Genomic DNA, 23683 nt, shown 5'->3' on the forward strand with positions numbered 1-23683 from the left:
CTGGTTTCTGACGTCTTCCCCCGCCACTGAATCGGAAGTTCTCGGCCGCAGTTGCGTGGAAATGGGCACCGGTGGGCGGAGTGGGCTACGGCCAGGCAAGGGAAACACAGAAGGGGTGGCCGCGGGCAAGGGGAACACGGATGGGGTTGCAGCAACTCCTACTGCTGCCTCGGCCTCCTGCCAGTACAGGTGCATCGAATGCAACCAAGAGGCCAAGGAGTTGTACCGAGACTATAACCACGGAGTGCTGAAGATAACCATCTGCGTGAGTTGTCAGGTGTGGGGTGTCCTTGGGGAAAAAATGGCGCGGCGGGATTTGGGGACCGTGAGAGGCAATGGGATCTGTATATCAGCTTTGTAGGGCAGTAAAAACCAACGAGTCTCAAGGTCCTCTAGTATAGTTCTCAGTTCGATACTTGACATTCCTGTCCGGGGTCAGTGGAGCCTTTACATTGTTACCTATAGTGTTAAAGAACTCACCACCTACAGCGGTTTTCTCATACCCGTCATGTTTGCTGGTGAGACCTAACGCGGCGAACGGATCCTCGAACGGAGATGTATGTAGACGTTGTGCAGAGAAATTTAAAGATTGGATGATGTTGACATTCGAGTTCACGCCCAAACTCTTTAGTTCTTAGCCATTCTCCCTTTCATAAATGAATGTCATCATCCTTACGGTCCATACCCCTATTAAATTTTCCTGGAATATTTTATTTCAGGTTTCATCCTTTGTGGTTATTGAATGTACAGTATGTGTTGTATGCAGAGCACTAAGCTTGACGCTGGTGATAAAAAAACAAAAATGATGAAGTAAACATTTTGCTTTTAAGGTGTTCATAGTCTATAGAGAATGATTTAATGTTTCAGAGGTCACAAAATTGGACGTTCTTTTTGGGGTACTAGCAAAGAACCTGCCACATTAATAGGCAGTCAGTGCATTTTTGTCCCATTTCTGTTCTCCTGATGATTTTCTAATAATCTCGTTAGAAAAACATGGTCTGTAGTAAAATATAAGTGAGTAGACAAACTGTGAACGTGTACCTGTTTAATCTGTTGTCAACTGACATAATCATTGTTCCTCTCTCAAGCGGTTTCCCTCACTTGGCAAAATTTCAACCCTGGTTAAATCCAACATGTTGTCTGATCTGTCTCCTCACCCTTGCAGCTGTACTTCAACTGAGGAAAAAAACACCTAAATTCATGACCACTAACCTCGTGTAGCCCTGGATGCCATCTGGCCATCACATTACATTTCACTAATCCATTCACATTCCCACTCTAATGAACCATCCTCACAAACCTTCTCTCTTCTTAGGTTTCCCACATATGCTTCCCTGCTTTGCTAAAAAAAAAAGAGAGAGAGAGAGAGAGAGAACTTTCACAAGCTTTGCAACCACATAAACCCAGGACTAGCACCTGTTTTTCATATGCTCTTTCTTCCCTCCTGTTAGAATGAACTGTCCACACACCTGTCTAAAACTAGCATGTGGTTGTGCCCTAGACCCCATCCATCCTCTTCTACTTACTTAGGGACATCTCTGCAGCAATACTCTCTGCTCTCTGCTGAATCGTTCCCACCAATATAGGTACTAGTCTGTCTTTAATTTAAAAGACACACGCACTCTTCACCTCACTTCCTCCTTTAGCTCCTCCTCTTTTTCCCTTCCCTTTGACAGCAAAAGTCCTTTAAGAGATATTTGTACTTGCTATCTTTATTTCCTTTCCTACTTTCTTTTGAATTTGCTTCAGACACACTTTCTTCCCACCCACAATTTCACTAGAAACTGCTCTTAAGATCATAGTCACTGACTTCCACTTTACTAAATCCAATAGTCCATTCTTGGTGAACTGTCAGCAGCATTTGATCTTATTACTTCCCTCTGGAAACGCTGTGTGCAATTGCCAGGACACCAGACTCTTCTAGTTTTCTTATCTTACTGGCTATTCTTCTCAATCTCATTTCTTGTTCTTCCTCACCTTCCTTACCTAATAACCACTGAGTACCCTAAGGCTCAGTTCTTGGGCCTCTGTCTACACACTCTTCTTTGAAGAGCTCATTCTGGTTCTTGGCTTTAAATTCCATCTAAACTTTGACAGTTGCCAGATTAAACCTCCAGCCTGAACCTCTTCCTTGAACTCCATCCACAATGTCTGCAAACGTCCAACTACCTACTGGATTTCTCCAATTGGATTTTTATAGTTACATCAGACTTTCACAGTTCATGGCAACTAGACCATTTTATTTCCCAAGAGCAAAAAATCTTAGTCAGACTTGATTCCCCTTTCTCCCACATTCCTTATTCATTTGCTTGGCAGATCCTGTTAGCTCTGTCTTCAGACTATGTTTAGAGTCCACTGCTTTTCACTACCTCTACCACCATGACCCATGGTGTCATCATGTCTCACCTGGATGATGGTCCTAACTCTTAGCCCATGTTACCCCTGCACCTCTTCAGCCTCCTTACCCAGCTGCCAAACTCTGGCTTTTAAAATTGAAGTTAGATTATGTCATTCCTTTTCTCAAACCTTCCAGTGATTTTTCATCTCAGAGTTAAGGCCAAAATCCTTGCACTGGCTCTAAGGCCTGTGTAGTCCCCTGCTACTCTTCTCTTATTCTACTGCAGCTCCATTGTCTCCTGAATGTTCTTAAACCAGACAGGTTCCTTCCTCAAGGGCCTCTGCACTATACGTGGAATGCTTTTCTGTCAGGTGTCTGACATAGCTAATTCCCTCACCTCCTTCAATTATTTTTATTTTTAACATCTCAGAGAGGCCTAGTCTGACCACCCTATTACAAATTGTGATTCTCCCTCCCGAGTCTGGTATACCTTATCACCTCCCCCTGCTTTATCTTTCCCATAGCACCTATCATCTTTGAATATTCTATACAATTGACTTATTTGTTATTTATCGCGTATACCCTCCCACTGGAATATAAGCTACACAACGGCAGAGAGTGTGTATGATTTATTCATTAATATAGCTGGCTCACCCAGGATAGTGCCTGACACATAGTAAGTACACAATAAGTATTTCCTGAATGAATGAACCATTTCTAGGTTTTCAGATGCTCATATCCTTGGCCATTCTGGTGGCCTTGTGAGTTATATGGCATCTAAATTTAATGACTTCTGGACTGGCCCAATTAAGTGATCTGTCTTAAAGATGACAACCACATAACTGTGAATATAGTCTTTTGTCCAGAGTAAAGCTGTAACTGTCTCTTCAGTTTAGTTAGTGATCTTTAATGATATAAATTAATCTTTATCTTTTTGAAATCATTGGCATTAAACTAACAAAATCGTTTTCCTAATCATCAGATGATGGCTTCCCTAGAATTATATTTGAAATATTGAGTGGTGGTACAGTACATTATTGCACACAGTCATTCCCTGATGGCTTAGACTGTGTAGTATACTCATTTTTATCATGATACTATGCATAGTGGCATTATTTACGAAAAATCATTTAGTTGATGCTAGACTCTGAAAATTAAGTCGTGAAATAATTTTTTGAAGGCTCTCCTAAGGCGTGAGAGTAAAAAGTTTTTAGACATTAGGCTATTTGTTCTGAAAAAGTAGCCAAAGTTTCTATAAGTTGGTAACTCATACATACTTTGGTCTCTTAGCTGCTGTCTTTGGAGTCAGCAGTATACTCAGCCTGATCCCCTCCCTATATTTTTCAGTCTAATCTCCCTTCTCTTTCCTCTTCCTGTTTTTCCACTGCCATTCCTCCCCACTTGCTCCTCTGGGTTTCCTTAATTTTCCTCCATCTAATGGAAGCGTGGCCCTTGCGTTTAGCCATTCCCTCTCCTTCAGCTTTTCGTAGTTCATTATAATTATGTTTTAAGATATAGCATTTTGGGGATTGCCTGGATGGCTTAGTCGGTTAAGCATCTACCTTCAGCTCAAGTCATGATCTCAGGGTCCTGGGATCAAGTCCTGCCTCGGGCTCCCTGCTCAGTGGACAGCCTGCTTCTCCCTTTACCTGATGCTTTCCCTGCTTGTGCTCTCTCTGTCTCTCTCTCTCTCTCTCTGACAAATAAATAAATCAAATCTTTAAAAAAATAAATAATAAATAAAGATATAGTACTTTTGATATCCTGTAGTCCCTGGACTCTTTTATGTGCTTACATATTTGATAAATTCATGATGGTAACAAAACAAGACTCCTTTGAGATTCTCCTAAATTTCAAGTCTGCTCAGTACTACAATATTCAGCTTCCACCTTTAGATGCTGGATGCAAAGATGAATAAGACATTCTCCTGCCCTTGAGGTGCGTAAAGTCTAAGGGGATCCACTTTCAAGATACGTGTTTGCTTATCGTGGAGCTAAAATGAAACAGATGGGAGAATGAGTGGGGAAGGGGATGGCCCTGAAGATGATGGGGAAAGAAGAAGCAAAAATATTCACAAAATATTGGCCAGTTTATATTCTAAAAGAGATGTGATTCACCAGAGAACTGGAGAACATAGCAGCAGAAAGTCATTCGTATCCATGGTGAGATAGAGGTGGTAGAAGTGTTTGAGTTTCTGGGGTGTGCATGGTCCCCATGCTGCAGTGGTTTCTTAGAGGACAACTTTCTTTTTCAGGATATGTGTCTAGTAAGTAGTGGATGGAATGGAACAATTTTTCCAAAATCAGAAAACATACCTAAATGTAGCCATCTGCCACTAAGATGTTTTACTACATTTGTTTGCTGTGTGTGTGTATGGTTTCCCTCCTTACAGTCAAGGTGGAGGAAGCACTCAAGGGAAAAGCAAATAATAGAAGCAGAACAAGGAAAAATTAGGCTGAAGCTGATAGGGAGGGAACCAGCAGACTCTAATGAATTCTCGATGTTTATAAAATACTCAGAATGCTAGGAAGGGAAGATGGGCATAGCACATGACATCGCACCTGAGGCCAGAAGCCACTCCTTCTATTTGCGCTCATGTCACCATGTATTCATTCCACTAAAGCACTTAACAGCAGCAGGCTTATTTGTCTTCCTCTTCTAAACTATAAGGTCCTAGAGGATAGAGACTTATGTCTCAAGGTGAATATCCAGCACCTTGAAAGTGCCTGGTCCATAGAAATGGCTAAGCAAAGAGAGCTGTTCTAATCACTGTTGTAGCCACTCCAAACACATTGGTCAGATGAGTGATTGCAGAGGGAAAACTGGCCTGCCATGTCCGCCAGTGATGGTTTCTGCCTAACTCCTTCTAAAAATTGTCCAAATCCTGGTATAAACTTGCAATGTCTGAAGATGGGTTTTAGGGAACTTTTAAAGGACAGAGAAAAGACCGTTGACCAGCCAGTAGCCTCATTTTACAATGAAGTAGCATCTCTGGTGTTGCAGTGTGGTTTGTAGAGAGGAAGTGTTTCCCACATGGGTAGCACAGGGAGGGCGTCTGGAAAACAGCTCTTTGTCATGAACATAGGATTTCTGATTCTGTGGCTTCTGTTCAGACCCCGGCTCACTCTTTGCCCAGCTGAAAAACTGCAAAATTATTAGCCTGTTAGGCCTCAGTTTTATTAGGTGGATTTAAATTTGAGGTAATAGCACATCTCCCTTCATTGGTTCACTTGATGACTCAAAACCACACCCATTTCTTGTAAATGACATGAATGAAGTGGAGAAACTCTAAGTTGGAAGTGATTTTTTCATTACATTTGGAGTCAGGGTTAATATTCGTCAGCGCACTTCGGTTTTTTCCTAGGGATTTGATGTCATTAAAAGGCCATCCCCATATGTTTGCATATCCATCACTTCTATTTCCGTTTTACCTTCTCAAAATTTCAAAATGTTTTATGTTTGAATTGTAGCCATTAGAATAGTAGCCTTGATTCAACTTTGTAACTAAAACTGTTTCAGATGTCACATTTCTGATGAGCTTGTTCTTGTACACCTGTGTTTTATATGTTCTGATGATGCTGGGATTTGATAACATTTTAATCACATGTGTCCCCCCAAAAAAGGGCAATTTCATAGGAGTCACAGAGAGCCCAGGAGTCTTGCTTCGAGTAACCTAGAACCAAGCTGACCAACCCACTTCCTTGCGTACAGCTTGGGGTCCTCCAGTGTCTTCACTGACCCAGAGAAATACCATTTTGTTTCCATAGTGTCGATGTTATTGGAGGAAAAAAACGAGTTTCTCTTGGTATCTGCCACCCCCAGATTGTTGACACTGTGCCACAGTCTTTACCTGCTTTTAGCTCTCAGAAGCTTTGGGTCCAAGGTAACTCTTCTGAACCCCTTCCTCGAAATCATGTTTCAAGAACCACAAAGTCAGTGGCCATCTAGCCAACAGGGAACAATTTCTCAATGAAAATACATTATAAATTTATTTACTTATTTTATAATAATTCCTACAAATTGAAAGTAGAATTTTCTGGGATACTTTTCTGCCTAAAACCAGTCTTTAAATCAAACGTCTTTTTAGCTTCTTACATATGAGATTCAAAGATTACTATCTCTTGCCTAGAAGATTATATTTAGTCATTTGTGAAACCAGGGCTTCTATAGATGAATATTTTGTGTCTGAAGAGAAGTTAATGTAAATAAATGCTGATATGTCCTTATTGCTATAGTCCAAAATAGACTGCTCGTTTGAAATCCTTTAAGATTTCAGAATGTATAAATTTGCTTGTTCTAATATTATCTCACATTATTTCAGAAATCCTGCCAGAAACCTGTAGACAAATATATCGAGTATGATCCTGTTATCATCTTGATTAATGCTATTTTATGCAAAGCCCAGGCCTACAGACATATTCTTTTCAATACTAAAATAAACGTAAGTTGTGGTAATTTTTTTATTTTCTAATTTTCCTTTATGGTGCTCTTGTACATTTAAAGAATAATTTTGAACAGAATTAAAGAACGTTATTTTAAAAAGAAATTCTAGGGGCACCTGGGTGGCTCGGTTGGTTGGGTGTCTGCCTTCAGCTCAGGTCATGATCTCGGGGTCCTGGGATCGAGTCTTGCATCAGGGTCCCTGCTCAGTGAGGAGCCTGCTTCTCCCTCTCCCTCCGCTGCTCCCCCTGCTTGTGCTTTCTCTCCCATTCTCTATCAAATAAATAAATAAAATCTTTTTAAAAAAAAGGAAAGGAAAAGAGGGGCGCCTGGGTGGCTCAGTCATTAGCGTCTGCCTTTGGCTCAGGGCGTGATCCCAGAGTTCTGGGATCGAGCCCCGCATCGGGCTCCCTGCCCTTCTGGGAGCCTGCTTCTTCCTCTCCCATTCTCCCTGCTTGTGTTCCCTCTCTTGCTGGCTATCTCTCTCTCTGTCAAATAAATAAATAAAATCTTAAAAAAAAAAAAAAGAAAGAAAAGAAAAAGAAATTCTAATTAGAATAGGTCTTTTATTTCAACAATGTCTGGAAGTTTCTAGAAATAACAGGCATTGATAAACAAGGTGCACAATGTTCAGTGAATATTTAAGAATATGGTCGCTGGGAGGAAACTGACAAACCATAATCTGGATCGCCTTTCAGTAGGTTACCTTTTTGAAAAAGACATCAGTTATTTCTAACAATAAAATTAAATATATCCAGGTAGGGAGAGAATTACACCTGAAGAAGTAGCAAACATTAAAAGAGAAATATTTTTAAACAATTTTTTGCATTTTATATTTGACTGAGGGAATCCCTCCCCTCCACCACCCAAGTTAAGTAACCAGGGCAGTTTTTAAATCTCTAGGGCGATTCCCAAACTTTGGTACACAATAGAATCACGTGGGAGAGAAGGAGGGGATGGCAGTTAATCTTTCCAAGTGAGGCAACACCCGGAATCAATTAAATCAGAATCTTCAAGGATCTATTTCTTAAAACTCCCCAGGTAATTCCAGAGTGGAGCCAACTAGAGTAAGTTCAGAAGCCCACACTGATACCTATTCCTGGACTGCATGGCATTTGTGCACACACTTTCTCTTCCCCACTTTCTGTTGACATAGAAGGTCCAACCCATGGAATATGTGGGTTTTTTTATTTTTTTATTTTTAAAAAGATTTTATTTATTTGAGGGAGAGCACACACGCTGGGGGTGGGAGCTGAGTGCAGAGCTTGATGCAGGGCTCACCCCACGACCCTGGAATCATGACCTGAGCCAAAACCAAGAGTCCAACGCCCAACCACCTGAGCCATCCAGGTGCCCCAATAATGTATTTTAAAAAGCCAATTCTTGGGGCTCCTGGGTGCCTCAGTCGGTTAAGTGTCTGACTCTTGATCTCAGCTCAGGTCTTGATCTCAGGGTTGTGAGTTCAAGCCCAGCGTGGAACCCACTTATAAATAAATTAAAAGCCGGTTCTTGTTGCCTGGTATTTTATTTTTTGCCAAAATTTCAGACTCTTTAAAACTTGCAGGGGATTTTCTATCTTTTAATTGTTGTCTTCAATATATGAATTCATGCTCATCGGGCATAGGGCCATTTTTTTAAAATTTATGTTCGGACTAATGGTTTCCTATGAGGTATTATGGAATCTTCGGGTTAAATCTATTCTCATGGCTGCTTCCATCTATCCCTGAGTCACAGAAATTCTGTGCCTGATTCTGTTCTGATGCAGGACAGATGCTGAAAATACAGTGAAGGGTGAACTGTTTAAAGCAGTATTTCTTAACTAGGGGTATACATCAGAATCCTCCTTCTCCCCCCAGAGCTGTTTCAAAATTGCATGTCTAGGATTACTTCCAAAGATCTTGGATCAGGATTGGGGCCTAGATGTTTGCAGTCTGAAAAATCTCCCCATGATTCTGATGGACGTTGCTGACAAAAACCACTGGTTTACAGACAACACAGTGACATGCTTAATTGAGCAGATCTGATTTGAAAAGCTATGCGATGGGAGGCTCTTCAAAACCCCAGATACTTAGCTGCCTGTGTCTATTTGGTGTTACGTATAATTGTTTCTTTACCCAGTGGATGGCATTGTCTTTTTGACTCCCAGATGCATGGAAAACTCTGCATATTTTGTTTGCTTTGTGAAGCATACCTGAGATGGTGGCAGCTTCAAGATTCAAACCAGAACACTGATCCTAACGACTTCATCAGATATGCCAAGGAATGGGATTTCTATAGAATGTTCGCAATTGCCTCTCTAGGTAGGAAGAAGTGAACTAGTAACCACTATTCTGGTTAAAAGTGAGGTGGGTGGTCTTAATCATTGGTAAGAGGAGGGGGTTAATACAGGACTTGAGACTAAATGTTCAGCTCTATCACTAACCTGTTAGATGAGTTTGTCTAAATTATCTGCTTTTTTACTTTTTTATTTGTTACCCCAGATATGTTATGAAAATGGTTACATTTATCAGATTAGAGAGTTTCATAAAATATCGTGAGGCATAGTATTGTTGATAAGATTCCTCAATTTAATTTCTCAATTGTCCAATTTAAAGATTACCTAGGTCCCATCTTTATTAAAACAGATTGATAACTGCCAGACATTATCCAATATGTTATGCTAATTGCATTGAACTAATGCAATCTATTTACCAGGGAATACTTCTTATTTATCTGACTGCATACAAGGAAAGTGGCTACTGCCCTCAAATTCCTTAAGTTCTAGAATAGCTTTTCTTCAGAATTCGAATTTATGACTTAGGTCAGAATTGTATTAATTTCTGTGATTTATTTTCTTACTTACTGGCTTCCATGCTTCTCTGCTTCTAAACTCTTTGATTATAAAGAAATATTATTATAATAATATCAAGTCTCCAGTTCACTGCAGTGTCAGATTTCTGGACTGTGTCATCTTCTGTCCCTTTTTCTTCTCTGCTCTCACTCTCTTGGTCCTCTCGTGCAGTTCTGAGGTTTTAAAATTTGTATGGTGGGGTGCCTGCTGGCTCAGTTGGTAGAGCAAGTGACTCTTGATCTCGGGGTTGTGAGTTCGAGCCCCATGTTGGGTGTAGAGATTACTTAAAAATAAAATCCTTTAAAAAATAAATAAATAAAATTTATATGCTAAGAATTCCCTAACATACGTAATACTATTAAAAACATCCTTGAAAACATTGCCGAAGCCAAGAACAAGAACCTAATATAATTTTAAGGTTTAAAGCAAAGGCTTTTAAAATTTCTAAGCATAAACTCTTTTATGTCCATAATTTTTCATATAAAAAATAAATCAGGCTCATTTCCAAAGTCTGAAATTACCGTAGCACCTACCCTATAGCAGATATTCTGACACTGAATCAGAAATCTTTTTCTATTGTTACTTAACTTTTTTATCCAGTATTAGGTTATGAACGTCTAAAATAGCTTATAGAAAATATGTTACATAAATGCAGCATTTTAGGATTTAAACGCTGCTTTTGCAGTTTTATCATTTCATGTTCACGACCATCCTCTTTGGTAGGTAGGTTGGGGTCTCCCCTCTGTGTGGCTGTGGAAGCCTAGAAGTGGGAAGGCAGGTGATTTCCCCAAAGTCCCGCAGCAGGTTAATGTCAGCACAGAGACGGGTGGTGCTCTGGGCTCCCCACATGGCGCTTCTCCGTGCAGCACGCTAGATCCTTCTGAGCCCGTCTGACCTGCGAACACCTCAGGAGTAGAGGCTCAGTTCTGCAAGGTGGTCTGGCTTTGTTTGAGTCTCTCCAGTGACAGGACACAACCCTCTATGGTGAGATCATTCTCGTTGTTAGGGAGTTCTCTGTTGCTTTTGTTATTATTTTTGTCCAAATCCCAGGCTAGAAGATCTACCTATCTGAGCAGATCCTTGCAGTTAACAAGTCCTGGAGTTACTTTGCAGGGAGATGGGGTGTCTCCCCTGAGGGATGTATCAAATGCCATGTAGGTCAGCCATCCAAAATTACTTTTAGTGATTCTGGTCACCTGTGTTTGGAACCTCTTTAGTTTGGCTCTATTTGGTTATACAACATTGTAGGAAAAATACAGTTGTCTCTCTTAAAATTTGATATATGTGTTCCAGAAAAACCTGATTCTGCAGAAACCCGAATAACACAGCTATGGGGAGAAATAGAATTAGGGACAGACCCCTCAAAACATACGCAGCTGGGTCATCAGAGGACTAACAATCTTAATAAACATTATATCGCAGTTGAAAAAAAATGTTAAATTCCTAGTTAATGGGAACAGAACAGACTCTGCTCTGTTCTGTGGACCCGGTGGAACTGTGGCTTCTGGTCTGGACTCTGTCTTTGAATACTTTCTGGAAGGATAAGGAATTGCACTCAGAAAGTTTGTTGAAATGAGTAAGGGAAGTTTTAAATTTAGGTAACAGTATTCAAATGTTGTAGATAATAGGCAATAAATAGTGGGAGACTGAACAAAGAAAACACCTTCGCACGTAATTTTTAGGGTGGGTCCCATCTTTCGGACTTAAAAATCTGCTCGCGCCCCATTTTATTCTTTCTGTGGAGATCTGGAACACTGAAGTTGTTTAAACAGCACCTTACTTCCTAGAAAGAACTTCAGAGAGCTGATGATTACAGTTCTAACGGACTGACTTTTACTTCAGTGGACCGTGAAATACTGCATGAAAGAACTGCTGAAATATACTTCCGCAGTCGCACCAGCAGGATTTGACCCAAAAGGCAGGGCCTTATCTATTGAAAAAGAAGGAAGGGGAAAAAGAAAATTTGGTCTCGATGAAACAGTTCTAATGAAGTCAGCCGATAAGTTGTATTTTGGAATTGTGGTTTCTTTGTATTTAGAGAGAGATGGTTTGGAAAGAGACATTCATATTTCTGTTTTCCATTTCCTCCTTAGAACAAACTGCCTTTTTTATTGGCATTTTTACTTTCCTGTGGGTAGAACGACCGATGACAGCGAAAAAAAAACCCAACTTCATTTTGCTGCTGAAAGCGTTATTATTATCTAGCTATGGAAAACTCCTGCTGATTCCAGCTGTCATTTGGGAGCATGACTACACACCCCTGTGCCTCCGACTCATTAAAGTATTCGTCCTTACATCAAATTTTCAGGCAATTAGAGGTATGTTTATCTTTTATTCGTTCTTCTCAGCCTTCAACCCACATACAAGCTTAAAGCCTTGTTTCTCCAACACCGTCGTATAAACCCTGTTAAACAGTGGAATTCTCCATAGAACAATAACAGTGTCTAGCATTTCTCTAGTGCCTTATACATAGCACATAGTCTGTAATTGCTCAAATTAACCACATAGTATTTTTTAGTTTTCGGAATGCTTTCTTGTGTGTTATCTCAGTCCTGGGAGGTTGTAGGGCAGCCGTGATTACCCCCACTTTGTGAATGACTTGTCCAGATGTACACAGCCCGGCACTTGTCAAGCCAGGAAGCACAATTCCTATTATACCAACAAAGGGATGAGCGGCCCTGTGGGTCTTCATTTTTCCCATCCATTGTGAGAAGGTTGTTTTAAGTAACCTCTTACCTGATACCTTTTCTTGAAATGCTTATCATCTTGTAAACCGTAGAACTGAGAAAGCTCTGGTTTTTTTCTGCTAACCTCTTTATAACCTTAGAATCAATTTTTTTGTTTTCTCCTATATTCATGGAAATCTGTGTCTTGATTCCAGGAGGGGAAGCTTAGTGTTTTTGTTACAAGCACATGCTTTGTTTCTCTCCAGAGATGAAAATGTGGGAGAAGGTAGCAGCCCGGATTAATAAGAATGAATAGAGATTCTCTAAAAAAACAGTTGACAGAACAATTCCATTCATAATGCCACAGAATGTACATCCCAATATCACTTAATTAAACTCTTAAGAACTTATGAGGTGCCTTTTCTTTTCCAGTGACTCTGAACATCAACCGAAAGCTCTCCTTGCTGGCCATCCTGAGTGGCTTACTGGTGGAAAGCACCATGGTCTACTTCTTCCAGAGGATGGAATGGGATGTGGGAAGTGATTGTGCCATCTATAAATCCCAAGACTTTTGAAGAGGTACAGAAGCCTCTTGGTGTTCACACATTCAGACAGGCATCCTCCTCAAATGAGACAAACGCCATTATAAAATAAGGAGATGCCCTTCCATGACCCCTCCCCAGCCCCTGATGTCCTCTGGGTCACCTCCGTCCCCCTCGAGGACTGCAGTGCACATCTCAGGGTCCTTGTCACCCTGAGGGACATCCACATCTGTGTTTTGTTGCTTCTCGGGGCCCTGTTCTCCTCTTCTCTAATAGCTACTCCCCACACCACTCGTACTGAGACCTCAGACTCTGAAATCTGCCCCCTTGTCAGCTGGCCCTCCCGCACCCCCCAGTCCAGTTGTTCTGCTCTCTCCCTTCCACTATCCCTGCTTTGGGCTGCCTTTTCACCTCCAATCCCTTGACCCCCCCCCCACTTCTGGCTTACCTCACCTCTCTTTTTACCGCACTGCAAATGTAGGTAGCTGCCAGTTCATCGCCATTAGTCCTTGAAGCCGTTGGCTTTTTGCCCTTCCACCAGACATGCCTTCTTAGAGCCATTTGGGTGAGTCTCAGTATGTGTTTTCCCTGAGTCCAGCGCTGTGAGCACAGACCCTCAGCTGGCCCTCGGTATTGCTCCTCTGCCTTCCTGGTCACCTCCAGGGAACCTCCCATCACATGGTTCTGGAACCTTCCCCACACTCCTTCCTCCCATGTGTCCCCTCACTTTGCTGAGAGTCGAGCCCATTACAGATTCCTTGAGCTTCCTTCCTTCCTTCAATCCAGAACGCTTTGGTCGCCTGTGTTCTTTCCTCCTTCCCTCCATCCTGGCCCGGACTTGTGCTCCTCTTCCTCTGTGTAAGTGTCCTTCCCCCTCTGGTCACAGACTCCTGGCCCACAGCCTGGGTTGGGTGTAGGGTCAGGGAGGAGACTCAGAAGCTGGATTGGGGGGCGCAGGAGGCGAGGAAGGCACAGAAGCAGCAGGGAAACAGCCCAGCTGTGAACCTTCTCCACCTCTGCGTAAAGGCCATCGTCAGTCCTGTGGCCTCAGTCTCCCCTCATGCTCGGTCGATGCTCTTCCTTTCCAGGTCTTCAGACACTGCTCCTCCATTATCCACCGCACTGGCTCCTTCCTCTTGGCAAATGTACACACACGGCTCTCTGTTCTAGAACAATTGGTCTCAGCCTGTTTCTTCACCACATTCCCTCTTTGTGAAACATACTTGCTCCCACAGTCTCCTGAATCTGCACTCCTACAAATCAGAGGGAAGCCGGTTGCCAGCTCTTCGTCAGAGTCCTCCTCCCTTAGCTCCACTCTGGAAGCGAAGTCAGAGCCCCTCTGAAACAGGCTGCCCATGGTGTCAGGTCCTTTCGTTCGCAGACTTCCCAGTCTGTCCCAGGACTCGTCCAGGCGCTCCTCCTCTCTCCTGCTGTTCACACAGTCAGCAGCAGCCGAGCCCACGGCCTGGACCATTCGTTCTCCCAGGGCTCAGGCCTCCCAGACCTAGCAGCTCCAGCTCGCCCCTCGGCCCGGACGCTGCGCCCTTCCACTGCCTCCCAGGCGGTGCCGCCCAGCCCTGCCATTACCTCAGAAGTGTTCTGCCTCTCCCCCCGCTACCCACCGAAACACAGTCCCTTCCTGATGCTTTTCTCTGGAAATGTCCCTTTTTACTCAGACCCCAGGGCAGCTCTTGTTTGTCTCCTGCCTAGAGGTTTGTAAGAGCCTCCTCACAGCTTTCCACCCAGACACCGGTGCCACATAAATATTCATAAAGCATCACTTCTGGGGTCCCTCCGAATTTTCCTTCGTTCCTTATTGCCGACACAGGAGTCTCTAGTCTCTTCCTGAGGAACGTCTTTTAGCTTTCTCTCCGCTTAAGTGTGGTCCTCGATATTCCGGTCCTAAGTCCCTCTCCGCAGGCACGTTCCCACCCACATCCTTTATTACGGTCTTCTCTATCATCTCCAAATACGGCTAATGCTCTCCCCTGGGCCTGGAGTGGCCTCTTCTCCACCTAACCAGATAACAGTCAGTCCTCTTTGCTTCTCCGTGGACGGAAAACTTTCCAAAACCTCGAGTCTGTGCTCTCAGTGCCACAGACCTGTCAGGGCCCAGCTCAACACCACAACGGTCGTGTCCAGGATCTCCTGAGACTTCTGGTCCCAGATGCTTGGTCCCAGCTTCCACAGGTTGGAAGCTTCTAGTTGTCAAGCTATCATCGTAATTTCCGGTCAGGATAACAAGGTCATCTCCTCCTTTATGTTACCTCATGTTTTCTATTGTCCTTGTCTTATGTTCAAATCCCATGTGTTTATGCCTAACTCCCCCAGCCTGGTAAACAGAGACCGGGAGGTTACATGTGAGGAAATACGTATTTCCCACAGCACAGGGCCTGCCCTAGTAAATATTTGATGAATTGATTTTCAGCAGAAAGTGCCACTCGAAATACTTCTTTTATTATCCACAGTTGGATTCTTTATCATCTGCGGCAGACCAACTGCGTCTGAAAAAGAGAAGACATAAAGTACAAACCAAGCTCCTCATTTGCGTTGAGCAAAATGAAGCAAAGATTTGGACACACTTCCTGAAAAAGACAGCGATGGTAATGGCATTGGAAACCCCGAAAACTACCACGCCTCCCCCCTCCCCCCGATATAAAGACCATCAAAACATATATAGACACACACAGACAGACACAGAAACACAGATGCAAGGACGCTGCCATAGGGAGTGGGGTGCGTTACAAGCAAAGACTTGGGCAATGCAGACCCCCCGAGGTAAGCATTGACCTGAGGAAGAAAGTGAATGCATGACTCGCACATAATAAAAAGATCTATGTTTCATTCCTTTGACATGTTTATATCTCTTTAATTTAAATGTTCAGTTATTGGTTCTAAATAATTTATTTAAAATAGTATTTCTTACAACAAAAACATTGTTTTCTTAATAAAGTCAAAATAAATGGAGCTTTTGTAAATTTTTTGTAAATTTCCATATTTTCCCCTGTAACTAACTTACTCTTTAGAAATGGCTGATCCAAAAATAAAGAACTAAAACCAGTAAACTGTACACACTACAGAGGTGAATTCTATCTCAGTAAAGCTGATACTAGATAAATGGATAAGATAGCACCTCCCCTTTTTTCTCTTCCCATTTCGTTTACTTGTTCTTTTATTTATCATTTACTTATTCATGCAGCAGAAATTACTAAGCACCTACTGTGTATGTCAGACAGCATGGACACAGTGGTGAGCGGTCCTCTTAAAGTTTATGGAACAATGGGGCACCTGGGTGGCTCAGTCAATTGGGCATCCGACTCTTGATTTCGGCTCAGGTCATGATCTCAGGGTCATGAGATCGAGCCCCATATCGGGATCCGTGCTGGGTGTGGAGCCAGCTTAAGATTCTCTCTCTCCCTCTCCTTCTGCCCCTTCCCCCCATGCTCAATCGCTTTCCTCTCTCTCCCCCCCCCCACCTAAAATAAATAAATCTTTAAAATATCCAGTACAACTAGGTGGAGTATGGGCACTGGGAGGTTTAAAACTGATACCAGGAAGCCATGTAAAGTCGGATAATGAGGGGCCTCGGGAATTGTAACTTATCCCAAGGATCATGAAACCAGCACAGAATGTTAGAAGGATCCAACGTAAAAAACAAAACCAACTGGAACGACATCGCAGAATAGCCACAGTATGAAGCCTGTAAATTGTAAGGAAAGAGGGAGTGAAACGTGGTTTAAAGGAGTACAGCCAAAGAGAAAAAGTCAATTAAAAAACAAGTATTAGAAAAAATGACAATGTGATATGCTGATCACAGCTTCTCAGATCTTTGACAATGCAACCCAGATAAGTGAAGATAAATGCATCACTGATTTTTAAATTTATTTATTTTTTAAGTAGGCTCCACCACCAGCGTGGAGCGCAACGCAGGGCTTGGGCTCACGACCCTGAGATCATGACCTGAGCTGAGATCAACAGTCAGATGGTCAACCAGCTGAGCCCCCAGCTGCCCCCATACCACTGATTTATTAATCCATACACAATACATCCCAGTCTTTCTTGAGCACCTTAAAGGTATCTGCTAATTTTTTTTTTTAAAACAAGTTTTAGAAACCGCTTTCCTTGGTATCTGTGAGCAGGAGTCAGCTAAAGGCTGTGCAAGGTCTGCTAGAGGACTACAGAGGAGACCCACCCGATCCGACTGACCTTAGAGTCCATTCAGCATGCTGCTTATTACATCAGGGTAGGAGTACAGGAACGGGGGAGAGGCTGCCCTTGGGTGCCCAGTAGTGCACGTGAACAAATGATTAGTTCTCCCCCACCCTCCACCCCACAGAGTTCATCTTTCCCTACGTAGTTTTCAACATTTTTTATGAAATATTTCAAAGATAACAAAAAAGTTGCAAGGATTCTACAGTGAAAACCCATATTCGGACCACCTACATTTTACAGTTGTTACATTTTTCCCTGACTTCTTTTTAAAGTTTGTTTAAATAATGATTCCTGAAACAGCAGAATTGCTCGGTTAGTTACACTGGGAAGTTACAAGGTAGCGGTGGTGCTTGGTGTTTGAGAAAGAGGTCTATGATTTCCAAGCCCCCCCACTTCTGTGCGAAATCGAGATGTGCTCTAACAACTATAAAAGGTATTTATATGAAAATCCACTGGAAGCTATAAAAACTAAGTCACTCTCGGGGACACCTGGGTGGCTCAGTTGGTTAAGTGTCAGACTCTTGGCTTTGGCTCAGGTTGCAGGATGGAGCCCCGGGTGGGGCTCCGTGCTCAGTGGGGAGTCTGAGATTCTCTCTCTGCCCCCCCCCCAATAAATACATAAATCTTTTTAAAAAATCACTTTCAGATATCCCCACTTTCATTGAAAAGCATATGCATTCAGGCAATCGCAGAAAACCTGCCTCATACACTCTGATCCATGATGGTCACACAGTGCTACTCTGACAGAGCCCATTGCTGGCCCTGGAGTTTTCAATGCAGCCCAGAACCAGAGGAGAGAAAGTGCCCAGTTTATGAGAGCACAATATAGACCAATAAGGCACATGGAAAATAGACAAGTGGTCTTTTGTCAAAAGATTTGTCAGTGTTTGAAGCCCTTTGAACTAAATTGGGACAAAACAGCACGGTGTATGTAAGAGCCATAAAACTTTTTTTTAAAGATATTTACAAGACAAAAAGGCATCATTTAGAAAAGTTAAAGATATTTTTTAAGTCAGTCTTACATGAAGAAACTGAGGCTTAGATTGGTAAAGGGATTTACTTAAGGTCACACAAGCAGATAGTGACAGGATTGGGATTAAAACCGTGGCCTCTACTCCTAGTCTAATGGGATGGGGGCGGGGGGGGGGCATGGGGGGAGGTTGGATCTGTGTTGGTCTCCACCCCCATCTACCACTCTGGGCCCTGGGTCTACCCACCCTCCCTTGTTGAGAAAAGCATAATTTACTGTTCTTCAAACACCGTTTGGAGTAGAGAACAAGAGAGGTGTGTTGTTTTTTTTTAATACAGAACTCACATGAACAGGACTGGGTTTCAATGTTAGTCCTTGTCTCCAAGGGAAGAAGCTATAGAAAGAAATGAGCATTTCACTGTAGCCATTTCTCAGTGGAACAGCCGTGAGCCTTAAAGCTTGGGTTGTCTCTTTCTGGTATCTAACACATCTAGCCATAAGCTTTCATTATAAAATTGGGAACACATTCTCAGAGGAAATGTTATTAACCTAAGACTAAATTTAAAATGTTCTCTGGCTCCCGAAGAGTCAACAGAGGAAAAGCACTACAAAAGCCAGAGCCCCAGGACCCAAAACAGGATTCTATTTATTTATTCCTATTTGACAAATATTTATATATACCTTGAGCCGGGCACTATATATGACTTACATAGGACTTATTATATATGTATATATATAATGTATCTATATATTTACTTTGAGCCAGGCACTCTTTTAAGGGTTTTATAATTAATAAGTCATTTTATCCTTATACTAACCCTAGAAGATGCCCGTCAACTAAATTGCCTCTAAGAGCCCATCAGGAAATGTATCTGAATCTGCTGGAAGGGTTAGCAGTGTGTCCAGCCAGCAGATTGAATGATGATGTCCCGGCATGACACAGATAAATAGCAAAGGCGGGGAAGAACATAACCGTGCCCAGAAATTCGTGGTAGGTCCCTGCGCTGCTATGACAAATTAAGCTAGATGGCTTAAAACAGCATATTTATTCTCCCACAAATCTAGAGGCGCAAAGTCCAGAACCAGTTTCCCTGGGTCCAAACCAAGGTGTTGGCAGGGCCATGCTCCCTCCAGAGGCTCTAGGGGGGAAGGCATTCCTTGCCTCTTCCAGCTTTGGGGGCTGCTGCCATCCCAAGGCTTGTGGCCACATCTCTCCAATCTCTCCTCCAGCTCCACACCACCTCCTCCTCCATGTGTCAAATCTCCTTTTGCTTCTCATAAGGACACTTGCGATGGCATTTAGGCCCCACTCGGATAGTCAAGGATAACCTGGTGATCTCAAGACCCTTAACTTAATCACATCTTTTATAAAAGGCCTTTTCAAAATTAAGTAACGTTTACGAGTTCCAGAGAGGATATCTTTGGGCAAGATGTTTTTAGGGGGCCAGTTTTCAGCCTACCACAAAATCATCTGGCAGAGAGCAGCCGCCTGCACGCAACACATGTGGGTGCACACGCGCGGGCGCACACACACACACACACACACAGATGTGAACAGAACTCTCCTGTGAGGCAAAATCCTTTATCTGCAACTTCATCCAAGGGAAAGCAGAAGTCAGAGCTCCACAAGAAACTCTCTGAAAGGCACCTTGCAACCCAGCTTCCTGGTTTTGGAGCGTTACCGCAGAAGCCCCGTGACCAGATCCGTGTGACGGAGGAGACCCCTGCATTAGCTGGGCGTGGACCCATGTACCTCTCAGGAGTCCCTTGCAAACATTTAAAGAGTGCTCTCCTGACTCATCCCCATATTTTCCAGAGGTCACCTTGCCTGGACACACTTGGCAGGGAAACACCGAGGTAAACACCTGCTCCAGGGCTGAGCATTCACCGTACCCATGGCTTTAATTTGGGCGCAAGGTCGGAGTCGGCCTGTTTGTATTCCGCTAGCAATTGGAGGGCTTGCATTTCTCACAGCAGGTGGTTCTTGTGCTGATTTTACACCCGGCTTCCTCTTCTCTGTCCTGCCCTTGTATTCCCTTTGTGCTGATTTCTAAACCCACTTTTTTTTTAAATTGCATTTTATTATGTTGTGCGAATTTTCATTAAGCAACCTTAAGTAGTTTTGGGGACAGAGGTGGTACAGAAGTCCTATTGATCCATTTAAGACAAATAAGCGTATGACCAGGCACACGTCTGTTCTAGGGTACGTCTCCGGCCCCATGGAGTGGAAGCCCCTTCTTTCTTCGACAGCAGGGGGAGATAAATTCAACTTCCAGGTCCTCTGTCAGGCTCCTTCCAATTTGAGGTCCCAGCACAACAGAAATGCTTTGGTAGGAGTGGCGGAGCCTGGAGAGGTTTATTCATCAATGAGACAGTCATCTATGGTGTGTCTGATAGAAGCTTGTTGAGAGGAGTCAGTCACATGGCCTATGACCACAGGGGGACTGAGTTGAACCTGACTTCCCTGGTGTTTCTGCCAGCAGGGCAAGTGGGGGTCAGTCACACAGAGAACCAACGCCTGGTGGGGCGTGTTGCTGGCCTTGGCGTGCCAGGAACACACTGCTCGTTCAGTCTGGTGAGTGAGCCCCATCCTCAATCTCCAAATTCATCTCCATCTAGATTCCCGGGGTTCGATGCAGAGGGACAGCCCAGACAAATGGGCGGGGTCACCAGTTTGCCCTTGTACCCCAACTCCCCGTTGTTTTCCCACCCTTGTGAAATCCCTAGGATTTCAAAGGTGCCTTCTTGTTTCTAACACAATGTCTTGGAGGCCATCTTAATGGTCTCCTCTTTCATCTTTTCTCCTGGAGCCCCACTCTGGGATCTAATAAGATCCGAGGACAGGAGAAAGACACAGAATGGAAGATAAGGTGCTCTCTTCCCTCGTCTCAGAACAGACCTGCACCATCTGAAGGGAACTGGGTGCTCTCAGCAGTGGGGTGACTGTGGCTTTGACCACAACGATTTCTAACGCAAGTGCTCCTCCCACCCAAACCGGCCTTCCCAATAACAATGGCTTCTGTGCTCCTGTAGGACTTTGTTTGGAGATTCCCCATCTTAGAAACAGAACGGGAAGCAGGGAGGGAGGTCTCTGAGCTTCTGCTCGAGGTTGGCAATGCATAATTCTCCAGATGGCATTTGCCCCTGTCCTCTCCTCTCTGGCATCGGCTCTCTAGGCCCATAACGCGTCCTTACTGACTTGCTTCACGCTTTCATTTTGCTAACCTTGCTCAGTTAGCATATTTAATAAAGGTTTTGCTCAATGTTCTCTAGATACTCCATTTGTGCACATTCTTCAGGGAGTCAGGAGAACCAGACAGGAAACTGGGTATCTAGGGACCTGTCCTCAGCTGATCGGTAGCCAGAGAAGTCGGGTGGAAAGGTAATGCATTCTTATCACAGTTGGCCAGCACAAAGGCATCAGGCAGGCTGCTAACACTTCCAGAGCCCACCCTCACTCAGTGGTCGGAGGCCCACATGCTCCCACAGCATTTTCGCCCCCAGAAGCCATGACCCAGCAGGTGTCAGCTGTCCTTCAGGTGGAACCTCCAGGTGCCATCTTTGTAACATAAGCTCTACCACCTCCATAGAGAATGGGCTCAAGACGCATCTCTCCGAACTCAAAGGATAAGCTTTTCACGAAGACAAGCAGACTAGACATTTTCAGGCTTCTACAATCGGTAAGTTTTCTCCAGACAGAAAGATGAAACTGAACTGCCACCTTGCCTGATGTTGGTGGCCAGAGAGCCTTTCGGTCTCCCATACGCTTGGCGTATGTCCCTGATCATGGCCATGCATGTAGAAGTCAGAGCAAGACCCAGTAGAACGCGCTGCTCGACCCATCGAGGGAGGCGAATGGGCTGCAACGTGAGACTGAGGCCACAGTGGACGATCTCAGATTTCACGCTGTCCCAATCCCTGCGTGGGCCCAAAGCGTAAATGCAGCACAAACTGCATCTCAGAACCCCAGCTCTGTCGTTTAGCCATGACCTTAGGCAAATCACTTGACTTGTATGTTTAATTCTAGAAATGGAAATGTTTTATGAAAGCACACGTTGTTATACGTACGTTTTTGGAGGCCTTATGCCCTTCCGTCTGCCTGCTCACTCTTCTTTCTGAATTTTTTTTTTTTAAATATTTTATTTATTTAGGTGACAGAGAGACAGCCAGCGAGAGAGGGAACACAGCAGGGGAGAGGGAGAGGAAGAAGCAGGCTCCCAGCCGAGGAGCCCAATGTGGGACTTGAACCCAGAACGCCAGGATCACGCCCTGAGCTGAAGGCAGATGCTTAACGACTGCGCTACCCAGGCGCCCCCTTTCTGAAGAACTTATTGACCCTTCAGGGGCACCTGGTTGGTTCAGTCGGTTAACTGGCTGTCTCTGGATTTCAGCTCAGGTCACCATCTCAGGGCCGTGAGATCGAGCCCTGAGTAGGGCTCCGAGCTCAGTGGGGAGTCTGCTGGAGATTCTGTCTGTCCCTCTGCCATTGCCCCTCCCCCCATGCACACTCACTCTGAAATAAATTTTAAAACACAAAAAATATATTCACTCTTCAAAACCAGCTCAGACGTCACCTGTGCCAACGACCCCAGTGTTTGTTGAGTCTCCCAGGCCTCGGCGGCCCTGGCGTTTCCCTGATCGCAACTCTTAACCTCACATGTTGGGCTATTTGTGGAAGCGGCGTCTGCCAGAGGCTCTTCACGTTCTGCAGCTTGTGTTCTCAGTGTCTGACTCGACGTGACCCAGACCAGCGCTAAATAAATGCCAGTGGAATGAGTGGCGTCACCCCAGGTTACAGAAAAATGGAAGCCAGGAGTCAGGTTGGTTAACTGACCCTGAAATCCACTCGGGGCGTGAGAGGAGCTGCGTCATTTGTGAAACACAAGGTTTAAATTATCAGCAACTCTGGGCTCACGGCACAAATGCCGTCGGAGGCTAAAGGTGGTTTCTCCAGTGCTCTGTATATTGCCTTACACAGTACCTCACTGCTTCGGGAAACGTCTGCCTGCCTTACAGCCTACCCGGCCCTCTGTTGGCCACTGAGCAGCAAAACGGTCCCACGCCAAACTGGAGCTAACGATGTACGCCAGGAAGCAGTAAAGGACACCAGTGAATTTATTTTCTAATCTCTGCCAAACCTCTGTTATGACAGTGTATTAGCAAACATCTTATGGTTTGGGAAATGTGAGTACTCCTCGCCAAGCTGTATTTACAACGCTACGCTGTATCTGGAGTCAGAGAAAGTTTGGGGCAATGTGTATGTATTTCAAACGGCGTGTTACGAACTGCGGTGATTTCTGTATATATGCCGCTTCACCATCAGGCTGAGGAATGTGTCAGCCCCTCCCCACAGCAAAGAGGAGGCCCCTTGCTTGCCCTGATTCATTCCACTTCTAGCTCTGAGAGCCTATCTTGCAACGAGATGAGCACCCCAAACTCAAAGGCCCTATGAACCTATGGTTGCCGTTTCAGAAGAACCCAGAGGCAGCAGACCCAGGGAAGCCGTGCGTTCTAAACTCAGGGGCCCCCTTGAACCCGAGCCAGCCCTGCAAGCTTCCCTCCCAGAGATGCTGAAATCCTCCGGGCTGACAGGAGCAGCGCCTCCTGAACTTCCTGTGAAAGAATCACCGGCCGTCCTGTGAACACGCAGGGACTGAATCGCTAGGTCCAGGTGGCCTGCAGCTC

At 44.2% G+C, this 23683-nt stretch overlaps 1 protein-coding gene across 3 annotated transcripts; it reads left to right on the plus strand.

Annotated features, from left to right (window-relative positions):
* Positions 1–9: 9 nt before the first annotated feature.
* On the plus strand, positions 10–15794 carry ARV1 (ARV1 fatty acid homeostasis modulator). 3 transcript variants are annotated; one of them, XM_087863116.1, is made up of 7 exons: positions 130–265; positions 6106–6221; positions 6660–6779; positions 8925–9078; positions 11702–11926; positions 12707–12853; positions 15285–15794. In XM_087863116.1, the coding sequence occupies exons 2-6, from the start codon at positions 6111–6113 to the stop codon at positions 12847–12849; spliced, it is 753 nt and encodes a 250-aa protein (XP_087719242.1). In that variant the 5' UTR covers positions 130–265; positions 6106–6110; the 3' UTR covers positions 12850–12853; positions 15285–15794. The 3 variants fall into 3 exon arrangements, with proteins under 3 accessions (XP_087719241.1, XP_045639446.1, XP_087719242.1); XM_087863115.1 differs by lacking the exon at positions 6106–6221 and having other exon boundaries at positions 10–277; XM_045783490.2 differs by lacking the exon at positions 6106–6221 and having other exon boundaries at positions 12–265.
* The last annotated feature ends 7889 nt before the right edge of the window (positions 15795–23683 follow it).

Source organism: Ursus americanus, chromosome 6 (genome assembly GCF_024610735.1).
Source record: "Ursus americanus isolate L20-20 chromosome 6, mUrsAme1.1.p, whole genome shotgun sequence".
Lineage (NCBI taxonomy): Eukaryota > Metazoa > Chordata > Mammalia > Carnivora > Ursidae > Ursus > Ursus americanus.